The 21,780-nt window shown below is 35.4% G+C and overlaps 1 protein-coding gene across 1 annotated transcript; it reads right to left on the bottom strand.

Moving 5' to 3' along the window:
* Positions 1 to 6,497: 6,497 nt before the first annotated feature.
* On the bottom strand, positions 6,498 to 17,750 carry CYLC1 (cylicin 1). Its single transcript, XM_053579037.1, has 5 exons — positions 17,656 to 17,750; positions 15,963 to 16,003; positions 14,258 to 14,376; positions 11,128 to 12,768; positions 6,498 to 6,512 (listed from the first exon to the last, which is right to left on the bottom strand). Exons 1-5 carry the CDS (start codon positions 17,748 to 17,750, stop codon positions 6,498 to 6,500), a joined length of 1,911 nt encoding a protein of 636 aa, XP_053435012.1.
* Between the last annotated feature and the right edge of the window lie 4,030 nt (positions 17,751 to 21,780).

Raw genomic sequence — 21,780 nt, 5'->3', positions numbered from 1 at the left:
AATGGGACATACCTGCACTTGAAGTTTTGTAATATGTTATGAATGCGAACACAGGATACTTCTGTTCCTGGAAACTTGCTATATATGAAATATACTACTTGATACATTAAGTTTTGGTTTCAAGGCTTCATTGTCTAAGTCTCAGCATAAACTTGAAGAAACAAAATAGTGTTGGTAAGCCTTTTTCTGTCCATGCTGGTGTTTTACAGAATCATCCACTGGCAACTTTGACAAGTGGCACAGACTGATGTCCCACAGGCACAATAGAGGTACAGAGAGACCATGGCTCCTGCCTTCCATAAGAACTGTGAGTGGGCTTGGTGCTGAGACATCTGTTTCTCTGTGAAACATTTTGCAGGATCAACTGGTAGAAACTTGAGTGCCGCTCTAAGGAGAGTGGTACAGGGAAACTGTGGCCATTCCTTCCCATAGCAACTTTAAGAGTGCTCTGTGCTTAAAGGTTTGTTTTTCTTAAGTGGGGATGTGACCCCAGCCATGACAACAACTGAGAGAAGAGACATGCCAGTGGGTTAGATCCATGGGGTACTTTGAGAGTCAGATTTGTATATTAAGGAAACACAGGCACTCAGACTGATCTGAAGGGAGAGGGATTTGGAGTTCCAAGGAGTAAATAGGGAGAGTTCTCTCCTCATCTCAGGAGAGACTGGGAGGGTGGACAGGAAGAGTAAGAGCCTGGCATGAGGTACTTGCAATGATATGCTAGACTCCCTCCCCTCCATTTTCCAGAATGGAAAAGAGGAGGTCAAACTACCACTCTTTGCTGACAATATTGTAACATACTTAGAAATTCCCAAAGATTCAACCATAAGACTCCTGGAAGTGATTAAGAACTACAACAATGTCTTGGATATAATATCAGTGTTCACAAATCAGTAGTTTTCATATTTGTTAACAACAGCAAGCTTAGAATGAACTAAAAGATACAACACCTTCACAATAGCACTAAAGGAAATAAAATACCTTGGAAATTACTTAAGAAATGAAATGAAAGCTCTAGACAAAGAACTAGGAAATATGGAGGAAACCAAAATAGCAGAGCATGTTAACAGGTGGAAGATCACATCATGCCCATGGATGCAAAGAATCAACATTGTTAAAATGTCTATATTACCCAAAGCAATACATAATTTTAATGCAATTCCTATTAAATCTCCATAGTCATATTTTAAAGATCTCAAAAAAATAATACTTTGTTTTATATGGAATCAGAAAAAAACTCAAATAGCCAAAACATTACTCAGAAATAAAAACAAAGCAGGAGGAATCATGCTACCAGACCTCAGACTGTACTATAAATCGGTAGTGATCAAAACAGCATGGTACTAGCAAAAAAACAGAGAGGTATATGTCTGGAACAGAATAGAGAACCAAGAGATGAATCCAGCTGCTTCCCATTATTTGATCTTTGATAAGCCAATTAAAAACATTCAGTGGGGAAAAGATTCCCTATTTAACAAATGATGCTGGGTGAATTGGCTGGCAACCTGTAGAAGACTGAAACTGGACCCACACCTTTCACCATTAACTAAGACTCTCACTAGATAAAAGATTTAAACTTAAGACATGAAACTATAAAAATACTAGAAGACAGTGCGGGGAAAACCTCTTGAAGGAATCGGCCTGGGTGAATATTTTATGAGGAGGACTCACCAGGCAATTGAAGCCGTATCAAAAATACACTACTGGGACCTGATCAAACTAAAAAGCTTCTGCACAGCCAAGAACATAATAAGTATAGCAAGCAGACAGCCCTCAGAGTGGGAGAAAATATTTGCAGGTTATGTCTCCGACAAAGGTTTAATAACCAGAATCCACAGAGAACTCAAATGTATTAATAAGAAAAGAACAAGTGATCCCATCTCAGGGTGGGCAAAGGACTTGAAAAGAAACTTCTATAAAGAAGACAGGTGCACGGCCTTCAGACACATGAAAAAATGCTCATCATCCTTAATCATCACAGAAATGCAAATCAAAACTACTTTGAGATATCACCTAACTCCAGTAAGATTAGCTCACCTAAAAAAAATCCCAAAACCAGAGATGCTGGCGTGGATGTGGAGAAAAGGGAACACTTCTACAGTGATTGTGGGAATGCACACTAATATGTTCCTTTTGGAAGGATGTTTGGAAAATACTTAGAGATCTAAAAATAGACCTGCCATTTGATCCTATGATTCTTTTTCTAGGTATATACCCAGAAGACCAAAAATCACAATATAATAAAGACATCTGTACCAGAATGTTTATTGCAGGCCAATTCATAATTGCTAAGTAATGGAAGAAGCCCAAGTGTCCATCAACCCATGAATGGATTAATAAATTGTGGTACATGTATACTGTGGAATATTATGCAGCTGTAAAGTAAGATGGAGACTTTACCTCTTTCACGTTTACATGGATGGAGGTGAAACATATTCTTCTTAGCAAAATATCTCAAGAATGGAAGAAAAAGTATCTAATGCACTCAGCCCTACTATGAAGCTAATTTATAGCTTTCATATGAAGGCTATAACCCAATTATAGCACAAGAATATGAGGAAAGGGACAAGGGAGGGGTGGGGAGGGGGAGGTTGATGTGGAGGGAGGGTTAATTGCTGGGGCCACACCTACGGTGCATCTTAGAATGGGTACAGGAGAAACTTATTAAATGCAGAATACAAATGTCTTCATACAATAACTAAGAAAATGCCATGAAGGTTATGTTAAAAAGTTTGATGAAAGTATTTCAGATTGTATATGAAACCAGCACATTGTACCCCTTGACTGCACTAATGTACACAGCTATGATTTAATAATAATAATAATAATAAAAAGAAAATGTTTAGAACCAAGCACCACAATGGCTTGAGAGGTAAAATAAGGCAATATGGGTCTAACCCAAATTAGAAACAGAAATCCACCCCATTAATCAATACATTAAATAAATAAGAATGGCTTTAACTCTCCACTCAAGAGACATAGGCTGGGTGAATTGATTAAAAAATAAAATAAAAGCCAAGTATCAGTTGTTTACATGAAACACATGTAACCCACAAGGACTCATTTAGACTCAAGATGAAATGATGTAAAATGATATTTCATACAAATGAAAACCAAGTGAAAGCTGGTGCAATTATTTTTGCAACAGATACCATAGACTTCAAATGAACAAAACTAAAGAAAGACAAGATGGTCATTATATAATTGTGAAGGGAACAATTCAACAAGAAGACATAACAATATTATTTATGAACTAAACACAAAAGCACTCAGATTTCATAAAGTAAATTCTACCCATTCTAAACAAAATGATAAACATCAGTGTCTTAATATCCAAGGCCATCAATACACCACTGACTGAACAGAATAGATCCTCCAAACAGAAAATAAGTAAAGGAACAATGAACTTAAATGGAATTCTATAACAAATAGTCCTAATAGACTATTACAGGACATTTTACTCCAAACTACTGAATATATGTTCTTCTCATAAGATCATAAAACATTTTATAAGATTAATCACACCCTAGGCCACAAAAAGCCTCAATAAATTAAAAAATATATATAAATTATGCCTTGTATCATGTCAGACAATAGTGGAACAAAAATAGAAATAAATCTCAACAGAAACATCTCTACACAAAGTCATGGAAACTATGGCTCAATGATGTTGGGTAAAAGAGGAAATAAAGATAGAAATCAAAATATTCCTCAAAGTAATTGATAATGAGGACACAAGTTATCAAAATCTTGGATAAACCAAGAGAATTCTTCAGTGGGAAACTCATAGCTTTAAATGCCTACATACAGAACACAGAAAGATTACAGATCAACACTAATAAAATAAAAGCCAAGTATCAGTTGTTTACATGAAGTCTCAAGGAATGGGAAAATGAAGAGCAAACCAATTTCAAACCCAGCAGAAGAAAATATATAACAAACATCATGGAAGAACTGAATGAAATTAATAATAAAACAATTATACCAAAGATTAACAAAGCAAAAGTTTGGTTCTTTGAAAAAACAAACAAACATATTCATGTTTTTTCTTTCCTGTAGGTATGTGCTTGTTTATACATCAGTTTCACATTAATATTGAGTACACTAGATACTTTTTTCCATTATTGAAATACTTTACTAAGAATTTGTTTTGACTCTGTCAAGGTGAACACAAAAAAATATAAAGTCTCCATCTTTTCTTATGGCTGAATAGTACTCTGTGGTATACTCATGCCACCGTTTGTTAATCCATTCATAGGTTCATGGACACTTGGGTTGATTCCATGCCTTGGCAATTGTGAACTGAGCTGCAATAAATATGCTTGCCCAAATGTCCTTTTGGTAAAATGACTTTTGTTCTACTGTGTATATACCTAGTAATTGGATTTTGGGATTAAATGAAAGATCAACTTTTATTTTTATTTTTATTTTTTTTTATTGTTGGGGATTCATTGAGGGTACAAAAGCCAGGTTACACTGATTGCAATTGTTAGGTAAAGTCCCTCTTGCAATCATGTCTTGCCCCCATAAAGTGTTTTAGTTCTTGGAAACTTTAGTTCTATGGAGACTTGTCCATACTTCTTCTTTTTTATTTTTATTTTATTTTTATTTTTTTTGCAGTTTTTGGCCGGGAGCTGGGTTTGAACCTGCCACCTCTAGTATATGGGGCCGGCGCCCTACCCCTTTGAGCCACAGCAACCACTCCATACTTCTTTCCAAAAAGGCTGTATTAGTGTGCAATGACACCAGCAGTGCAAAAGTGTTCCCTTCTCTTCACATTCATAACAACATCTGCATGTTTGGGATTTCCTGATGTAGGTTAATCTCACTGGAGTTAGGTGATATCTCAGAGTGGTTCCGAGTTCCATTTCTGTGATGATTAGGGATAATGAACATTTTTTTCATAAGTTTGTTGGTCATTCATTTGTCATATTTAGAGAAATTTTGTTTAAGTCCCTTGTCCACTTGTAAATGGGGTTGCTTGCCCTATTCAAGCATATTCTAGCAAGGGGGAATGGAAAGGTTGGAAAGGAGGGGGGAGGAAGGAGCACAATAAGCAGGAGGAGGGAGGGCAACTGGCAGGATCTCACCAAATGTGCACAATGTTAGTTTGTTCTCCATGTCCCCTGGGTGAAGGGCTCAATTATAACTTGAACTTTACTTTAGAATTGAAAAAAATGTAACTTAAGCATTTGTGCCCTCATATTAATATAAAATAAAAAAAATAAAGAAGTTAACATAGGATTCTTTCTATATTAACCAAAAATGGAAATGAAATTAGTATAATAATCTCAATATGATAGGAAAAGAGAAGAAATCACACTGGTATTATGGATACAAAAGATCGTCTCTGAATACGATAAACATCTATATGCTCATAAATGTGGAAACATGGAGTAAATGAACAAATTCTTGCAAACACACAACCTCCTTAGGCTCAGTCAGGAAGGAATATAACTCCTGAATAGTCAAATATCAAGCAGTGAAATTGAAGAAGCAATAAAACATCTTCCAATAACAACACAAAGCAAATGTACTGGATTAGATGGTTTCACACTCAAATTTGTTACCTGTGCATTAAGAACCAAATAGGGGGCATCACATTGCCAGACATCAACCTATTCTATAAAGATAAAGTAACCATAACATCATAGTAACGGTACAAAAACAGAGACAAACACTTATAGTTCAAATCATGGAACCCATATATGAAATCATCCTATTATTATCTGATCTTTGATAACCAAGCAAAACATACACTGAGGAAAAGAATCCCAATTTAGTACATGGTGCTGAGAAAATTGTATAGCCACATGTAGGAGACTGAAACAAGATCTGTACCTCTCACCACTCATAAAAATTAGCTCAGGATGGATATCAGATTTAAACCTAAGCTATGAAACCATAAGAATCATAGAAGAAAATGTTGGAAAAATTCCTATGGCTACCAGCCTCAGCAAAGAATTTATGAAGACCCCAAAGGCATTCACAGCAATAATAAAAATTAACAATATGACTTGATTAAATAAAAAATCTTCACAGCCAAGGAAAAAATCAACAGAGCAAATAGACAAATAAACTAAAGTGGAATAACATATTTGCAGGCTACCTATTTGATAGGGGGCTGATAAACAAAATCTATAAAGAACTCAAGTCAGCAAGAGAAAATAAAATAATCCCCAAAAATATGGGGAAAAAACATGAGCAAATGCTTTAGAAAATAATATAGACTAATGGCCAGTAAACATATAAAAATGTTCAACGTCTCTAATCATCATGGAAATGCTATTCAAAACCACACTGAGGTATCACCCAACTCCATGGAGAATGGAATTTATCAAAATGCCTGAAACAACAGATTCTGGCTTGCATGTGGAGAGAATATATCACTTACACGCTGCTGGTGGGATTCCAAACTATTACTTTCTTGATGGAAAGTAGTATAGACATAATGCAAAAAGGTAAAAGTAGACATACCATTTGATCCAGCAACCCCACTACTGGGGATTTACCTAAAGGGGGAAAAAATCCATTTTATAAAAGAAGACACTTGCATGCAAATGGTTATTGCAGCACAATTCACAATCACAAAGATGCGGAATCAACCCAAGTACCCATCAATATACAAGTGGGTTAATAAAATATAGTATATGTACAAATTGAAAAGCCAATACCACATGTACCCACTACTAATCTGGAACAAATTGTTTAACACTTATTGGTATATATGAATGTAAAATTCAGTGGACACCAAGAAGGTGGTAGAGGAGGAAGGGATAGGTAAATTTTCATCTAATGGGTACAATGCACACTATTTGGGTGGTGGGTACACTTATAAATTTGACTCAAACTGTAAAAAATAAATTCATGTCACCAAAACATTTGTACCTCTGTAATATTCTGAAATTTAAAAAAGAGTGAGAGAGAAAAAAAAAATAGCTGGATGTGGTGGCATGTTACGATAGTCTCAGCTATCAGAGGATAGGTTGAATCGGAGGATTTCTTGAGGCAGGAGTTTGAGGTTGCAGTGAGCTATGATGCCATTGTACTCCAGCCAGGGAGATGAGAGATACTGTTTCTCAACAACAACAACAACAATTAGCCTGGGTACAATGGCTCATGCCTGTAATCCCAGCACTTGGGAGGCTGAGGCAGGTGGATTGCCTGAGCTCACGAGTTTGGGACCACCCTGAGCAAGAGTGAAACCTTGTCTCTAAAAAATAGCTGGATGTTGCAGCAGGCACCTGTAGTCCCAGCTACTGGGGAGGCTGAGGCAAGGGAATCACTTAAGCCCAAGAGTTTGAGATTGCTGTGAGCTCTGATGCATGGCACTCTACCTAAGGTGACAAAATGAGACTCTGTCCCAAAAAATAAAAAACAAAAAATATTATAAATAAAGATATATTATTGTTTTATAAAATAATATGTTTTAATAATCCATTATAATAATATAACAGTTATTTCTATATTCTGGGGACAATTTTTGGAATTTGAATATGGACTAGATATTAGACATTAAGTAATTATTTTCAATGTTATTAGGTAATGGTATTGTAGTTATTAAAGAAAATGTGTTTACATTTTAGAACAGAATTCTGAAATATTTAAGGGTAAAATATTTTCCCATCTGAGAGGAGATGAATAACTAGAATATATAAGGAGCTCCAAATTTTAATCAGAAGCAACAAGTAATCCAATTTATAATAAAAATGTGCAAAAGATCTGAACAGACATTTCTCAAAATATTGCATAAAAATAACAGGTAAAAAGAAAAAATACTCAATTTCATTAGTCATCAAGCTTATACAAATTAAAATCACAATAAGATATTATATCACCCCAGTTAAAAATAACTTTTATCAGAAAGATAGGTGAGCACGAATGCTGTGAGGATGTGTAGAAAGAGGAACATTTTTACATGGTTAATAAGAATGTTAATTAATGCAACCACTATGGAGAAATATATAAAAGTTCATCAAAAAACTAAAAATAGAACTAGCATGTGACCCACTGCAAGGTATAAACCCAAAAGAAAGGAAATCAGTATTTTGGAAAGATACATATACTCTCATGTTTATTGTAGTGCTATTCACAATAGCAAAGATTTGGTATCAATATAAGTGTCCATCAATGGATAAATGGATAAAGAATTTTGATATATATTCATAATGAAATTTTAAAAAGTTGTTAGAAAGGAATGAAATCTGACCATTTGCAGTAACATGGATGGAACTAGAGAACACTGTTAAGTAAAATAAGCCAAGCACAGAAAGACAAAGTTCACAAATTCTCACTAATATGTGAGAGCTAATTATTAAAACAATTAATCTAATGGATCCAGAGATTAGAATGATGGCTACCAGAGTCTGGGAAACATAGAGGGAGAGGAGATAAATTAAGGAAGGCTAATGGGTGCAAATGAACAGCACATCAAAGTGACTATAACCCACAATATGATTATACATTAAAATAACTACAAGAAGGTGGCACCTGTGGCTCAGTGGGTAAGGCGCCAGCCCTAAATACTGAGGGTGGCATGTTCAAACCTGGCCCCAGCCAAACTGCAACAAAAAAATAGCTGGGCGTTGTGGCGGGCACCTGTAGTTCCAGCTAGTCAGGAGGCTGAGGCAAGAGAATAGTCTAAGCCCAAAAGCTGGAGGTTGCTGTGAGCTGTGACTCCACAGCACTCTACCGAGGGCAACAAAGTGAGACTCTATCTCTAAAATAAATAAATAAATAAAATAACTACAAGAGTTAGATTGTAGTTTTCCTAACACAAAACAATAATAAAAACTTGAGGTGATGGATACCCTACTTACTCTATTTTATCTATATACATTGTATGCCTGTATCAAAGCATCAGATGTCCCTGATAAATATATACACCTGTTATTTACTCATAATAATTAAAAATAAATAAATAAATAAAAGATCAACTGATTGAATAGTGGTGCTATTTTTAAGATGGGGGATGCTGTGGGAGGAATATATTTGTGGGTAGGTTAAAAGAACTGCTGATACATGTCCATTTTTGAGATACCTAGTAGATATCACAGTAGAGATTTCAAGTAGGTGGCTGGATATGTCTTTGAAGCTTCATTGGAAGGTCAGATCTAGAGATATTAATTTTGAAATCATCAACACATACATCATTTTTAAAGTGATAGGACTGGATAAACTTACCAAGGGATGAGCATAGATAAAGAAGATCCATGGCCAAGCCTTGTGTCATTCCAACATTTAGTGATGAGGCAGAAGATACAATAAGGGTGTTTAAAAGCCATGGGTAAATTAAAATAAAAGCAGCATATCTCAGAGTCATAGAAGTTAAGTAAAGCAAGTATTTCTAGAAGGCGAGAGAGGTTAGATTAAATACTATTGGACTGTGGAACAAGATGAGGAGAGAGGAAAGACTCAGTGGATATGGTAATAAGAAGGTATTAATTAGGTAATCTAAAAGAAATTAGTTTCATTGGAGTACTGGGGATAAAAAGCCTAACTGAATAGTAGCTATGCATAAGGACGTGTATTAAAGAGATTTAGCATGAATGTATACAATCACAGAACATGCCCTGAAATTTGCTTTTAATAATTAAAATTGTTTCTTGACTTTGCCCTGAAATTTGCTTTTAATAATTAAAATTATTTCTTGACTTGAAATTTTTGCCTTGTATTTTATTTTCATCAAAATTGCATATGAAAAAGAGTCAGTTATTTGAAAATCTTTTTTGCCCTCAATTATTTGAAAATTTTTCCCAGTGTATTGTTCATTCCCTGTAAATTTTGCTTCCCTAGTGGCTACATATCCATTGAATCAATTAAGATGGAAGGGAGAAGATATCATCAAGAACAAGGTGGTTAATCAGTGTTGAGTTTCAAAGAAGGCTTTCCAAATCTGCTAGGAGAAAAAAGAACTAGAAATTTAGACTTCGATAGAGATAAGAAAAAAAAAAGTTATTTCTAGTGTCCAAAAATCATTATTACATGAAGAGAAAAACATTACCTGTAATATAGTTTTATTATAAAACAATGATAGAAAAAATTGTAATATAAGGTAAAGTAAATCACCAGTATACCAAAAGGGGAAATAAATCTTTTTGAGATAGAAGAGGAGGGAAGGAGGAGGAAGAAGAGATGTTGAGGGAAATGAGAAAAGAAATTGACAAAAATGAGAAGCTTAGTGTCTACACCTAGACACATCTAAAGATGCTCTAAGTTCAGCAAGAGAGGGCAACAGCCCTACCTTGCTGAGAACAGACAATGAATACCATTAAAACAGAGAAAACAAATACTGAAGCCCAGAAATCATCTAAATGAATTACCCCTCAACCAAAGATCAGAAACCCAGAAAGGGAGGACAAAATGTGGAACAGGAAATCCTCTGTCCAAAGTGAGATATCTATTTATGCTTTCCCTTACAATCAGACTGTGTGGGGAAGAGGGATGGCAGGGGAGATCTCACCAATGAGAAAAATGAAAACTTTAAATTGGCAGAGTATTTGCTTCCAAAGAAACAATTAACTTGTAAGAGACTGTTATAAACCAGAGATTTAGTAACTTCTGAAAAGTTAACTTGTTTTCTGCTATCAGTAAGAATGAAGGAAAGCATACAGCATGTTTAGTTCAAAGATAGGTTAAATAATTTAAGTTTTTCACATCTGAATCTTAGTATGTTATGTTTCCACCTGCTATTTCTGGGTTTTGGTTAATTGAACGTTTACTGTATTCAACATTTTCCCAGGAAATATCTTTATACATCACTTAAATCTGCTCCTGTAAAAGTTGTAGTCAATTTTCATTTTTTTCTTCCCTAACTATAGAGTAGTTAATAAATTTTGTTTAAAAATGTAAAATAACCTTATTTAAAATGGTTTCTTAAATCACAAGCTAGTTATTCTCCCTTCTCTACTCTATTAAATAATTCTTATCTCTTAACTTTTTTAACATTTCTTTCACAATTCTTTTGAGTCCTTTTAAAGCACTCTTTATTTTTCTTACCCTTGAGTCTCTAATTTGTCAATATTCCAGTAAAAGAGAACTATTCTTTAGAGAAAATATAAACTCAAGCTGTTAAAATATGTTTTCCTTTAAATCTATTTTGGCCAAGAAGAAAAACAGTAAACATACCAAAGGAGCATATCTTGGTTTTGGAGGTGGAGGAGGCATCCTGCACCGACACAGACGTTTGACTTTAGGTGATGGTAGTAAAGGCTCACAAGGTGGGAGTGGTGGTCTTTCTCTTGATGGAGGAACTCTACCTGTGCTTAGTTTTTGTTCTTTTTCTTTGAATGTTGTCTTTTTAGATGACATTCCTAATCCTTTCTTCATTTCCAGGGCTTCTTTCTTTGAATCTACAGATGTACCATCTGATTCATCAGCTCTCTTTTTAGCCCCAGGTTTATATAGTGACTCTTCAGATTCAGCATCTGAACCTTTGGCCTTTGTGCCCCTTTTTAAGCCTATCTTGAAAGAATCATCAGATTCAACGTCAGTAGACTCCGTGTCCTTTTTCATGTTCTTCTTAGCATCTTTGTTTAAACCTTTCTTTTCTTTCTTTGAATCTTTATTACCCTTCTTTAATTCCACATCAGATTCAGTATCAGTTGATTCTGCATTCTTTTTAGCATCCTTCTTTTTACTATCTTTCTTTGATTCTTTCTTCTGCTTCATTTCATCTTTTTTACCCTTTTTAGAATCTGCTTCAGATTCAGAATCAGCATCAGTAGATGTTGCATCCTTCTTGACAGACTTCTTTTTGTCATTTTTCTTCGAATCTTTCTTTTCCTTTTTTTCATCTTTCTTACCTTTCTTTGATTCCAGTTCAGACTCAGAACCGGTAGAGACTGTATCGTTCTTTGAATATTTCTTCTTATCAACTTTCTTTTCATTTTTCTTGTCCTTCTTTAAATCTTTCTTTGCATCCTTTGAGTCTCCAGATTCAGCACCAGTAGACTCTGTGTCTTTCTTTGAATCCTTTTTCTTGTAATTTCTCTCATCGTTCTTTGCAATTTTCTTATCCTTCTTTGTATCTTTTTTTACATCCTTTGAGCTTCCAGATTCAGTGTCGGAGCTCTTCTTTGCATCCTTCTTTGTGTCCTTCTTGGAAGGCTTCTTTGAATTATTCTGGGAGCAATTCTTTACCCATGTATCAAAAGCCATGGATTCAGTGCCAGCCTCTTCCAAATACATTACTAAATCCAAATTTGAACTATTTTTTGAGCAAGCCTCTGATTTGGAATTATATTTACTTTTCGAGCTCTTCTTAGAGTCTTTTGCTGGATTGTTCTTTGTATATATGGATTTAGTGTTTGACTCCTTGGAAGTCCTTGAATTTTTCCTATTATTCTTTGAATGTTTTTTTGAGATTACTTTTGAATCTTTGGATTCTGGATTTTTTTCTGATTTGTACTTTGACATCTTAGATATTACACTTTTATATGATGACTTAGGTTGAGTTTTATCTGATTTACTTCTTTCAGGTTTATCATCTTTCTCATCATTTACTATTTTCTTGGATCCTGAATTTTTTGCATGTGAACACATTTTGTTCTTAGAACTTTTGTTCAAATCCATTCCTTTTTTGTTATCTTTGGACGTTTTTGATTTTACCTTTTGAAGATAGGTTTTGGGAGTATAAGGATGTCTCAATGGAGCCTGTCTCTGGACAGCTAAGTAAATAGATGGTCTTTGGAAATATTTTCTTAAAGAGTGCCTTATCCACATGTGAGCTGGATTTTGATCTTGCTGTAATTTTCTTTTGTCATGCCTCTGAAAAAGTTATTAGATTAATGATAAACATCTGGGTATGAGTTATATTTTATATTAAAGCATAGTAATTAATCTTTCCATTAACTATTTAAAATTATATATATTTTTCTCTTTCAAGGTCTTGTGTGTGTGTGTGTGAGAGAGAGAGGGAGAGAGAGAGAGAAAGAGAGAGAGAGAGAGATACGACTCCACTTTGGAAGTAAAATAACTTTAGGGGAAAACTTTAGGATTCCTTTAGGAATTCATATTGGGATTGGAGCAGGCCAAAAATTATCCATGACATACTCAAACTTGTTCTCATGATCAATAGGGAGTTCCTTTTGAACCCATACATTCAAAAGATTATGATGCTTTTGTGATAATTGCAGGATTTAGCCCCAGCCCAATTACTATTCTGACTTTCAAGATCTCTGTTCAAATTGAGAGTGAGATACCCCCACCATATACATTTCAAAGATCTTTTTGTTACTTATTTCTATTTTATTAATTATTTCATTATAATCATAGAACGCATTTATTATAATTTGATACTCATTAAATTATAGAGAATTATTGTGTGGCCCTACAAAGAAAGAAAAAAGAAAAACATAAAACCAGAAAAAAATGAAAGCCTGGCTCTTAATTCTACATTGTTTATTCTTCTATCTCTTTTTAGTGAGTGAATCAAGCAAAAAATCGTGGAATCAAAAAACACTTATTTTCTTGGATTCTGACTTAAACAATACTAAGCTGTTGCAAATGAGACAAACAAATGTTTCATACAAATTAATTTGTGTAGAAATTGTGTAAATCATTTTCAACTTCCACCTAAACATTTATCAAATGTGGTTGTCATAAGTAGCCACAAAGTCTGATTTTAGACTTATTTCTTATATTCATGTAACTATTGAGTAGAGGTGCCATAATAAAATCGTAGTATGGAATTAAAAGACAACCATGAAGAGATGCATGAAACTTGGATTACTATAGATGCAATGAATGGCTTTTGAGTAAATGCATTTGTTGTAACTTTGCCTCAGGTGATGCTTTAACAATATTTTGATATCACAATGAGCAATTTTGTATGTTGATTTTTCTTTTTGCTAATTGATGTAATGACCTACTTTGTATAGTATAATCAGTGCTGATGAATTCTGGCTCTTAGAAAGAAGTATCCTAAATTTTGGACTTAAAAAAAGAGGAGGCCCCGAAACCTCATCAAGATCAGGTCCTGCTATATTATTCAACTTTTAAATGCTTTTGTAACCAGTAAACATTTTTTGATGGACCCTAACATTTGTAGCACTAGATTCCTATTTAATATCTTTGATATGGAGAATCACATGCAAATTAAAGTTCATCTAAACAGATTACGGCAAGCTTTTGTACAGAGATAATAATTTAAAATATATGCTTCCAACCAGTAATGAAATTCAAATTAAATATGCTTTATTCATATATGTTGTACCAACTTAGATTTAGTTTTTAAAATGGTCTTTTCAATACTTACAGGAACTGTGACTGATGATTCTGAAGATTTTGATCTCTTTTTTATACCTGGCTGCGATGGTTTGGGAAATGTCAAATCAAAATGTTCTTTATTCCATGATTTTATGCTTGATTCACTGACTAAAATGAGAAAGAACAATAAACAACTTGGAATTAAGATCCAGACTTTCATCAGCACTGAAATATTCTTGAATAATAAAGTTATCATTTAAATTAAACTAATTTGCAAATTAAATATAGATTTTCCTTAAAGTTTATAGGGATTGAGGGGTTATAATAATTAGATGCAATAAAACTTATTTTCTTATTTTATCATTGAATTATTTTTTAAATTATACTTGTAATTTATTTTCTAGATTAAATTAATTTTCATAGATAGTTATTAAATCATGATGCCAAAATAATATAATCAAACTGTGAGACTGGAAAATATAGAAAACTTCACTATTTTTTTTCAAACATCTCGATTGTCTCCTCTCTATTGGCTTGTTTCCTTTATGTAATTTTTGTTAGATTGTAGAAAATGTGAATTCTCCTTTCATAGTCACCTTAATAACTAGTACAATGCTGAGAATTAAGGTGTCAGTAAAAGTCTGAATTGATTGAATGAATGAGTGTTTATCACCTTTCTGATCTAAGCCATAGCAATTAGGGCTCTGTACCAAAAATCCACAATCAGTTCTAGGATGTCTAGTTTAAAAAAGGTGTATGTACTCTTGAGGAAATCTATAATAAAGTAATCAGGAAGATGAAACTGATAACTATGGCAAAAAAAGCAACTGATCAGGAAATAGGATAGTTCTCCTGAAGATGAAAAGACTAATGACAGCTGTCATCATTATATTTAGATATTTAAAGAATTGTTATATGGGAGAGTAGTAGTAATAATAACAATAGCATAGCACAATTGCTAACACCTGCATAGTGCTTACTGTATGCCATACTGTGTTCTAAGTAATTTAGTCCACTCATTTAATCCATAAGACAACAATTTGAATTAGATAATTAGATTAGATGTTATAGACTTCTTTATATGTGGCCTGAAGGAAGGGCTAGAACCAATGAGTAGCAATTATAGCACTGTAGGCAGATTTTAGTTCAATGTATTAAGACAAATTTTCCTAAAGTTGCATGTGTTCAGCAACTTGGCTATTCACTAACCACTTTCATCTCTCTGAATATATTTGCCTAGTTTTAGTTTTATAATTATGAACTTTAAACATAGGAGAAACTTATGCAAGGAATTTTGGTAAGTATTATAAAAATGGAAAAACTAAATAAATCTTTCTTTTTTTAACCAGCTGATACAAACTCAAATCAAGGTTAGAAATATATTAAACAGTACACCACACACATCCCAGCATACACATATGCATATGCATGCATAGATAGTTGTATTAAATATTGATAAAAATTTAGCCGGGTGTTGTGGTGGGCGCCTGTAGTCCCAGCTACTTGGGAGGCTGAGGCAGGAGAATTCGCCTAAGCCCAGGAGTGGGAGGTTGCTGTGAGCTGTGTGAGGCCACGGCACTCTACCGAGGGCCATAAAGTGAGACTCTGTCTCTACAAAAAAAAAAAAAAAAAAAAATTGATAAAAATTAGTGAAATTTCTGCTTTATCACATTTAATTGAGGATACTAGTCATTAGATCTTAAAATTGTTTTAAAATCTAAAAGAATATTTCAGGTAAAGGATTAAATTCTTACTTTGAATGGAAGTTTCATATGTTGTTATGTTTATTCCTTGTCTATAAAAAAAGGAAAACACTTTAATTGAATTTGTACTATGGATAATTATAATAATAATGATTACTATTATTACGAGTAAGCCTTTAATAGCAACACTTTGAAAACTTATGCACTTTATGATCTCTACTATCTAAGTATGTCTATCTTCAATATGTATTATAGTTCCTCTTCTGAGTATATTTTCACCAGACACTATACAAAAAGATAGCAGGGACTAAATCCTGAAATAAGTCACTAACTTTACAAATATTAAAATGAGATACAATAAATTGAACCAGCTCCCCGTCAAAAAATTATCTAGTGAAAATTTCTAAACTGGCATTTTCTTTATTAACTAGTAAGTTATGAAAAAACTCACTTTTCAAAGTTTTCAAAGCTTAAATCACTAATGATGTGTGAAGTGGGTACATGTAAGTATTGACTTGAATTTTGAGTTGCCCATCGACACAGGGAAAATTAGTCCATGATATTCTGCATTTGAAAAGTGCCTATTTAATTGCTTACAAGTCAGTATTGTCTACTAAAGATAAACATACTATAATTTACTTTGAAAATGTTACTTTCTTAGTAGTTGTCTGAGGCAGTGAGTTGTGACTTTGTGACTTGCAAAGTCTGAGGTAGTACTTGCACAAACAAACATCCTAGAATTTTACTTTTTTTGACTGTTAATCATGTTTTTAACACAAAACAAAAAAAGTCAAATGATCAAATATATTTATATTTGAGTCAAATATATTTTTATTTTCTAAAATAAAGCTCTAGTGTCCAGGACAAAGCCTGGCCCCTACTCATAATTAAGTCACTAGTGACTTAACTTAGGAAAGACTTTAGAGAAGATGAGCAGTAAAGTAGTTGTTCACAATCACAGGTAATCATTATAATTAATTGGAAATGTTTTAAAGCAGAAATACATGTGAGAGCTCCCAGAATCCTGAATTGAGTTAATCACATTTGTATGCTAAAACTCCCCCAATTGATTTTTATACTAAGCTCTGATTAAGGACTATAGTTCTAACTGATCTTAAAAAATAAAATTTCATAGATTTCTGAAATAGATGAAGTTTGTGTTTTGGGTTTTCCAAAGGCAATTGATCAGTGACTTATTAGTTTTTGGTGAAAGATAATTCAATAGAGTAAATTATTGTGACCTGTGTCCCTAGAAATGCAATAGTTTTGAAATCAGCCATACTGGATGTATCATAGCTTTTTTATTCTACAAAAAAGACTTTGCACCTACATTGATTTTGTGTGGAAGGCTGACACCACAGCATCTATTTTGTAGGCCAAGTGCTATTTCCAGTACTAACAGACATAAGTTTCTATTTCCCTGCAAAAGAAGCCAGGCCTATTCTCGTAAATCACGTGAGCGAAACTTGGAAGCTTGCCGTTTGGAACTTATCTCCACCAAGGCCAGGTTGCTTGGATACCTGGTGATGCAAACTTCCTCCTTCACCTACCCTTATATACCCTGGAAGAACTTTGCAATAAACAAGACTTGATCAGACTTCTGTCTTGTCTCCATTCTTCACATACCTTGCCCGTTCCCATTCTCACCCCCTCCTCCAGGTATTCCTGTCGACTGACGCACGGGCCGGGTCACATGGTGCCCAACCAGGGACCTGGATACAAGGGAAAATGGTGAAGAAGCTACTGGAGGCAGCCGGCCGGCTCAGAGAAACATCGGGACATGGCCATACAGTAGCCTGCTGTGCTGGAACGAAGATCTCGGTGAGTAGTAGCGATCATGGGGCAAGAAGTCAGTCAGCATGAGTTATTTGTGGAACAGTTAAGAGATTTACTCAAGACACGAGGAGTAAAGGTCAAAATTAAACAGCTATTTCAGTTTTTTGACTTCTTAAAAGAAGTCTGTCCTTGGTTTTCTCAAGAAGGAACCATAGACGAGAAAAGATAGAAAAGAGTAGGTGATGCTTTAAATGACTTTTATCAGATATTTGGACCTGAAAAAATACCAGTCACTGCTTTCTCGTACTGGAATATCATTAATGATATTATTAGCTATCGCAGTGTTTGTCCCACGGTTGTGGATGTCATAAAAAAGGGAGAAGAACTGTTATATCACCACAAAGAAAAGGATATTAAATCCCAAGATCCATCCCAGGATTTTGGGGCTGCTGCAGGCACTGCTCCTAACTGTCAGCTTAATGACCAAGAGGATCTTACCTCAATAGAGAGTGATGAGGAATCAAACAAAGAGGAATCAGGCATTCCCAGCCCTTTAGAAATTACCGGAAAAACAGACAAAAAAAGGGCTAGGAAATTTATTTTAAGGGCTATTGACATTCCTGCACGCCATGCAGATAGGATCACTTGGAAAAGTGATGAGCCTGTATGGGTTGATCAGTGGCCCCTCTCAAAAGAAAAATTAGAAGCTGCTCAGCAGTTAGTGCAGGAACAACTAAAAGCTGGGCATATAGAGGAAAGCAACTCCCCATGGAACACTCCAATCTTTGTCATAAAAAATAAACCAGGGCAATGGAGACTATTACAAGATTAAAGAGCTGTAAACTCCAGTATAGTCCTCATGGGGGCGTTGCAACCAGGATTACCCACTCCTGTGGCCATCCCTCTTGGTTACTATAAAATTATCATTGATCTTAAAGACTGTTTTTACACTATACCACTCCATCCATTAGATCAAAACAGATTTGCATTCAGTCTCCCCTCTATCAACTTCAAGGAACCTATGAAAAGATTCCAATGGAAAGTTTTACCACAAGGCATGGCCAACAGCCCCACCTTATGCAAAAATTTGTTGCCACAGTTATTCAGGAAACTAGGGTTCGCTGGAACTCCATGTACATCATTCATTATATGGATGATATTCTCATTGCTGGACAGAATGCTCAGCAGGTTTTACTATGTTACAGTGATTTATCATCCTCCCTCACAAACCAGGGACTTCAAATAGCCCCGGAAAAGGTTCAGCTAAAAGATCCCTACCTTTACCTTGGTTTCCACCTAACTGGACCCAGAATTACTGATACTCAAGCTGCCCTCAGATTGGACAAATTAAAAGCACTAAATGATTTTCAAAAGCTCTTATGGGATATAAACTGGCTTAGACCTTACTTAAAACTAACCACAGGGGATTTAAAACCTTTATTTGCTATTTTACAAGATGATAGCAACCCCAATTCTCCTAGAACATTAACAGAAGAAGGCCATCAGGCTTTAGCATTAGTACAACAAGCTATTCATTCACAATTTGTTACAACCATAGATTACACTCAGCCCCTGAGCTACATCATTTGTAAAACTTCTCTTACACCCACAGCAGTATTTTGGCAGACTGCCCCCATAATGTGGATCTACTTACCTGCTTCTCCCATGAAAGTTATTTATCCCTATTATCAGGCTGTCCCAGATATCATCATTATAGAAAGGGAAAATAGTAAATACTTTGGTAAAGATCCAGTTATCATTATACAGCCTTATTCTCAGGCACAAATTAATTGGTTATTTCAAACTACAGAACACTGGCCTATTGCTTGTGCTTCTTATTCAGGTAAGCTTGACAATCATTATCCACCCAAATAAATTATTACAATTTATTAATACACATGACTTTGTATTTCCCACAAGAACCTCCAATTCCCCATTGCCCAATGCCTTATTAGTTTTCACAGATGGCTCCTCATCTGGTCATGCAGCTTACACCTTTAATACAGAGATTGTACAATTTCAGGTAAAATCAAATTCTGCACAAATTGTAGAACTTCAAGCAGTTATCGCAGTTTTCTCCGCATTTCCCAATTGAGCTTTGAATATTTATACTGATAGTGCTTATTTAGCTCATTCAGTTCCCTTATTAGAGACAGCAGCGCAAATCAAACATGTAGCAGAAACTGCTACCTTTTTCTTGCAACTCCAAAATCTTATACACCAAAGGACCCTCCCCTTTTTCATTGGACACATTAGGGCTCATTCCAATTTACCTGGCCCCCTAACTGATGGTAACCGCAGAGCAGACAAAGCCACTTACTTAGTCTGTACTGCCCAAACCACCACAGAGCCTGATTGGATCACATTAGCCTCCGCTGCTCAACAATTACATCATCTAAACGCTCAAACCCTTAGACTCATGTTTCAAATTACCCGGGAACAAGCCCGCCACATCGTAAAGCAATGCCCTTCTTGTGTAATTCTACTCCCTACTCCCCATCTAGGAGTAAATCCTCGAGGTCTCATACCCAATGCCATTTGGCAAATGGATGTTACTCACCTAATGAATTTGGAAAACTCATGTATGTTCATGTAAACATAGATACCTTCAGTGGATTTATTTATGCCACTGGCCAGTCAAGGGAGGCTGGCAAACATATCATTGCCCATGTACTAGCCACCATGGCTGTACTAGGCACCCCTAAACAAATTAAAACTGATAATGGTCCAGGATACAAAGGACATGCATTTAATGCCTTCTGTAAACAGCTCCATATCAAATACATCACTGGTATACCATTTAACCCACAAGGGCAGGGCATAGTAGAACATGCCCACTTATCTCTTAAAAACACTCTAGAAATGGGTGGTGCCTGTGGCTCAAGGGGTAGGGCGCCGGTCCCATATGCCAGAGGTGGTGGGTTCAAACACAGTCCCGGCCAAAAACCAAAAAAAAAACACTCTAGAAAAAATAAAAAAGGGGGAATGGTACCCTGTTAAGGGGTCCCCAAGAAATCTCTTATCCCATTCATTACTCATTTTAAATTTTTTCACACTGGACCAAGACAGCCGGTCTGCAGCAGACTGCTTCTGGCACCCAGATACTAAACGGGATTTTGCCACTGCCCTATGGAAAGATCCATTAGATAATAAATGGCATGGCCCCGATCCGGTTTTAATTTGGGGTAGAGGTGCCGTATGCATATATTCACAGAAGATGGAAGCAGCACGATGGTTACCTGAACGACTGGTCAAAGAAGTATATAACATCATCACCTCTAAATCCACGGAGCAAAAGACCCCCTGAGAAGGCTTTCTTTCTTTTTCTTTGCGGGTAACTATGAGCACCTGCATGTGGCTACTGCTGGGAATCTCTCTCCTGATACGAAAAAATGAAGGTGGTTTCGGTAATCCCCACGAGGCTTGGGCACTCTTACAAAAATTAACTGGTACTCCTTGCGAGTGCCGTGGTGGCACCTGGAACGGTGAGACAACCCCTCTCCTAAATGTAGATTTTGGTGATAAAACAGCATACTTAGTAATGAGACAAAATGTTCATGGAGCACAGGCATGGGTCTGTAGCAAAAAGGGTAAAATTATCCCCACATTTAATAACAAGCCTGGACCATGCCCTTGTATAGAATTCCATCCATGTGTACATAATACCTGTTATGAGCAGGTTCAACTATGTACTGGTACACATAATAATACCTATTTTACAGTAATCTTGACCAGACATTTTTCGGGGACATTTGGAGGTGAGTGGGACACAGTCCCTCAGGTCTGAGGGAACTCAAATAAATATGCCCAATCTGGCTGTCCCGATACAGTAGGAAAAACAGTTTGCTGGAATAAGACTCCATCTGTGCACGTCTCTGATGGAGGTGGACCCCAAGATCAGGTGAGACAGAATATAGTCCAAAAGCAACTGGAGAACATTGTAAACCACATGTCTCCTAAATTTAACTACCATCCAATAGCTTTACCCAAAAATAGGGATGCAAATCTAGCCCCCCAAACCCTGAAAATGCTAGACATCACACATAGGTTACTTAATCAATCCAACCCTTCTTTGGCTCAAAATTGCTGGTTA

Source organism: Nycticebus coucang, chromosome X (genome assembly GCF_027406575.1).
Source record: "Nycticebus coucang isolate mNycCou1 chromosome X, mNycCou1.pri, whole genome shotgun sequence".
In the NCBI taxonomy this organism is placed as follows: domain Eukaryota; kingdom Metazoa; phylum Chordata; class Mammalia; order Primates; family Lorisidae; genus Nycticebus; species Nycticebus coucang.
This window is presented reverse-complemented; position numbering and strand designations above follow the sequence as displayed.

What these genes read in the sequence shown, in the direction of transcription:
- CYLC1 (XM_053579037.1), bottom strand. Translation starts at nt 17,750, where the DNA reads ATGATCGCTACTACTCACCGAGATCTTCGTTCCAGCACAGCAGGCTAC. An exon ending in ATATGAAACTTCCATTCAAA is followed by an intron (nt 14,377 to 15,962) that starts GTAAGAATTTAA and finishes TTCTCATTTTAG; the next exon opens with TCAGTGAATCAAGCATAAAA. An exon ending in AATCATCAGTCACAGTTCCT is followed by an intron (nt 12,769 to 14,257) that starts GTAAGTATTGAA and finishes TAACTTTTTCAG; the next exon opens with AGGCATGACAAAAGAAAATT.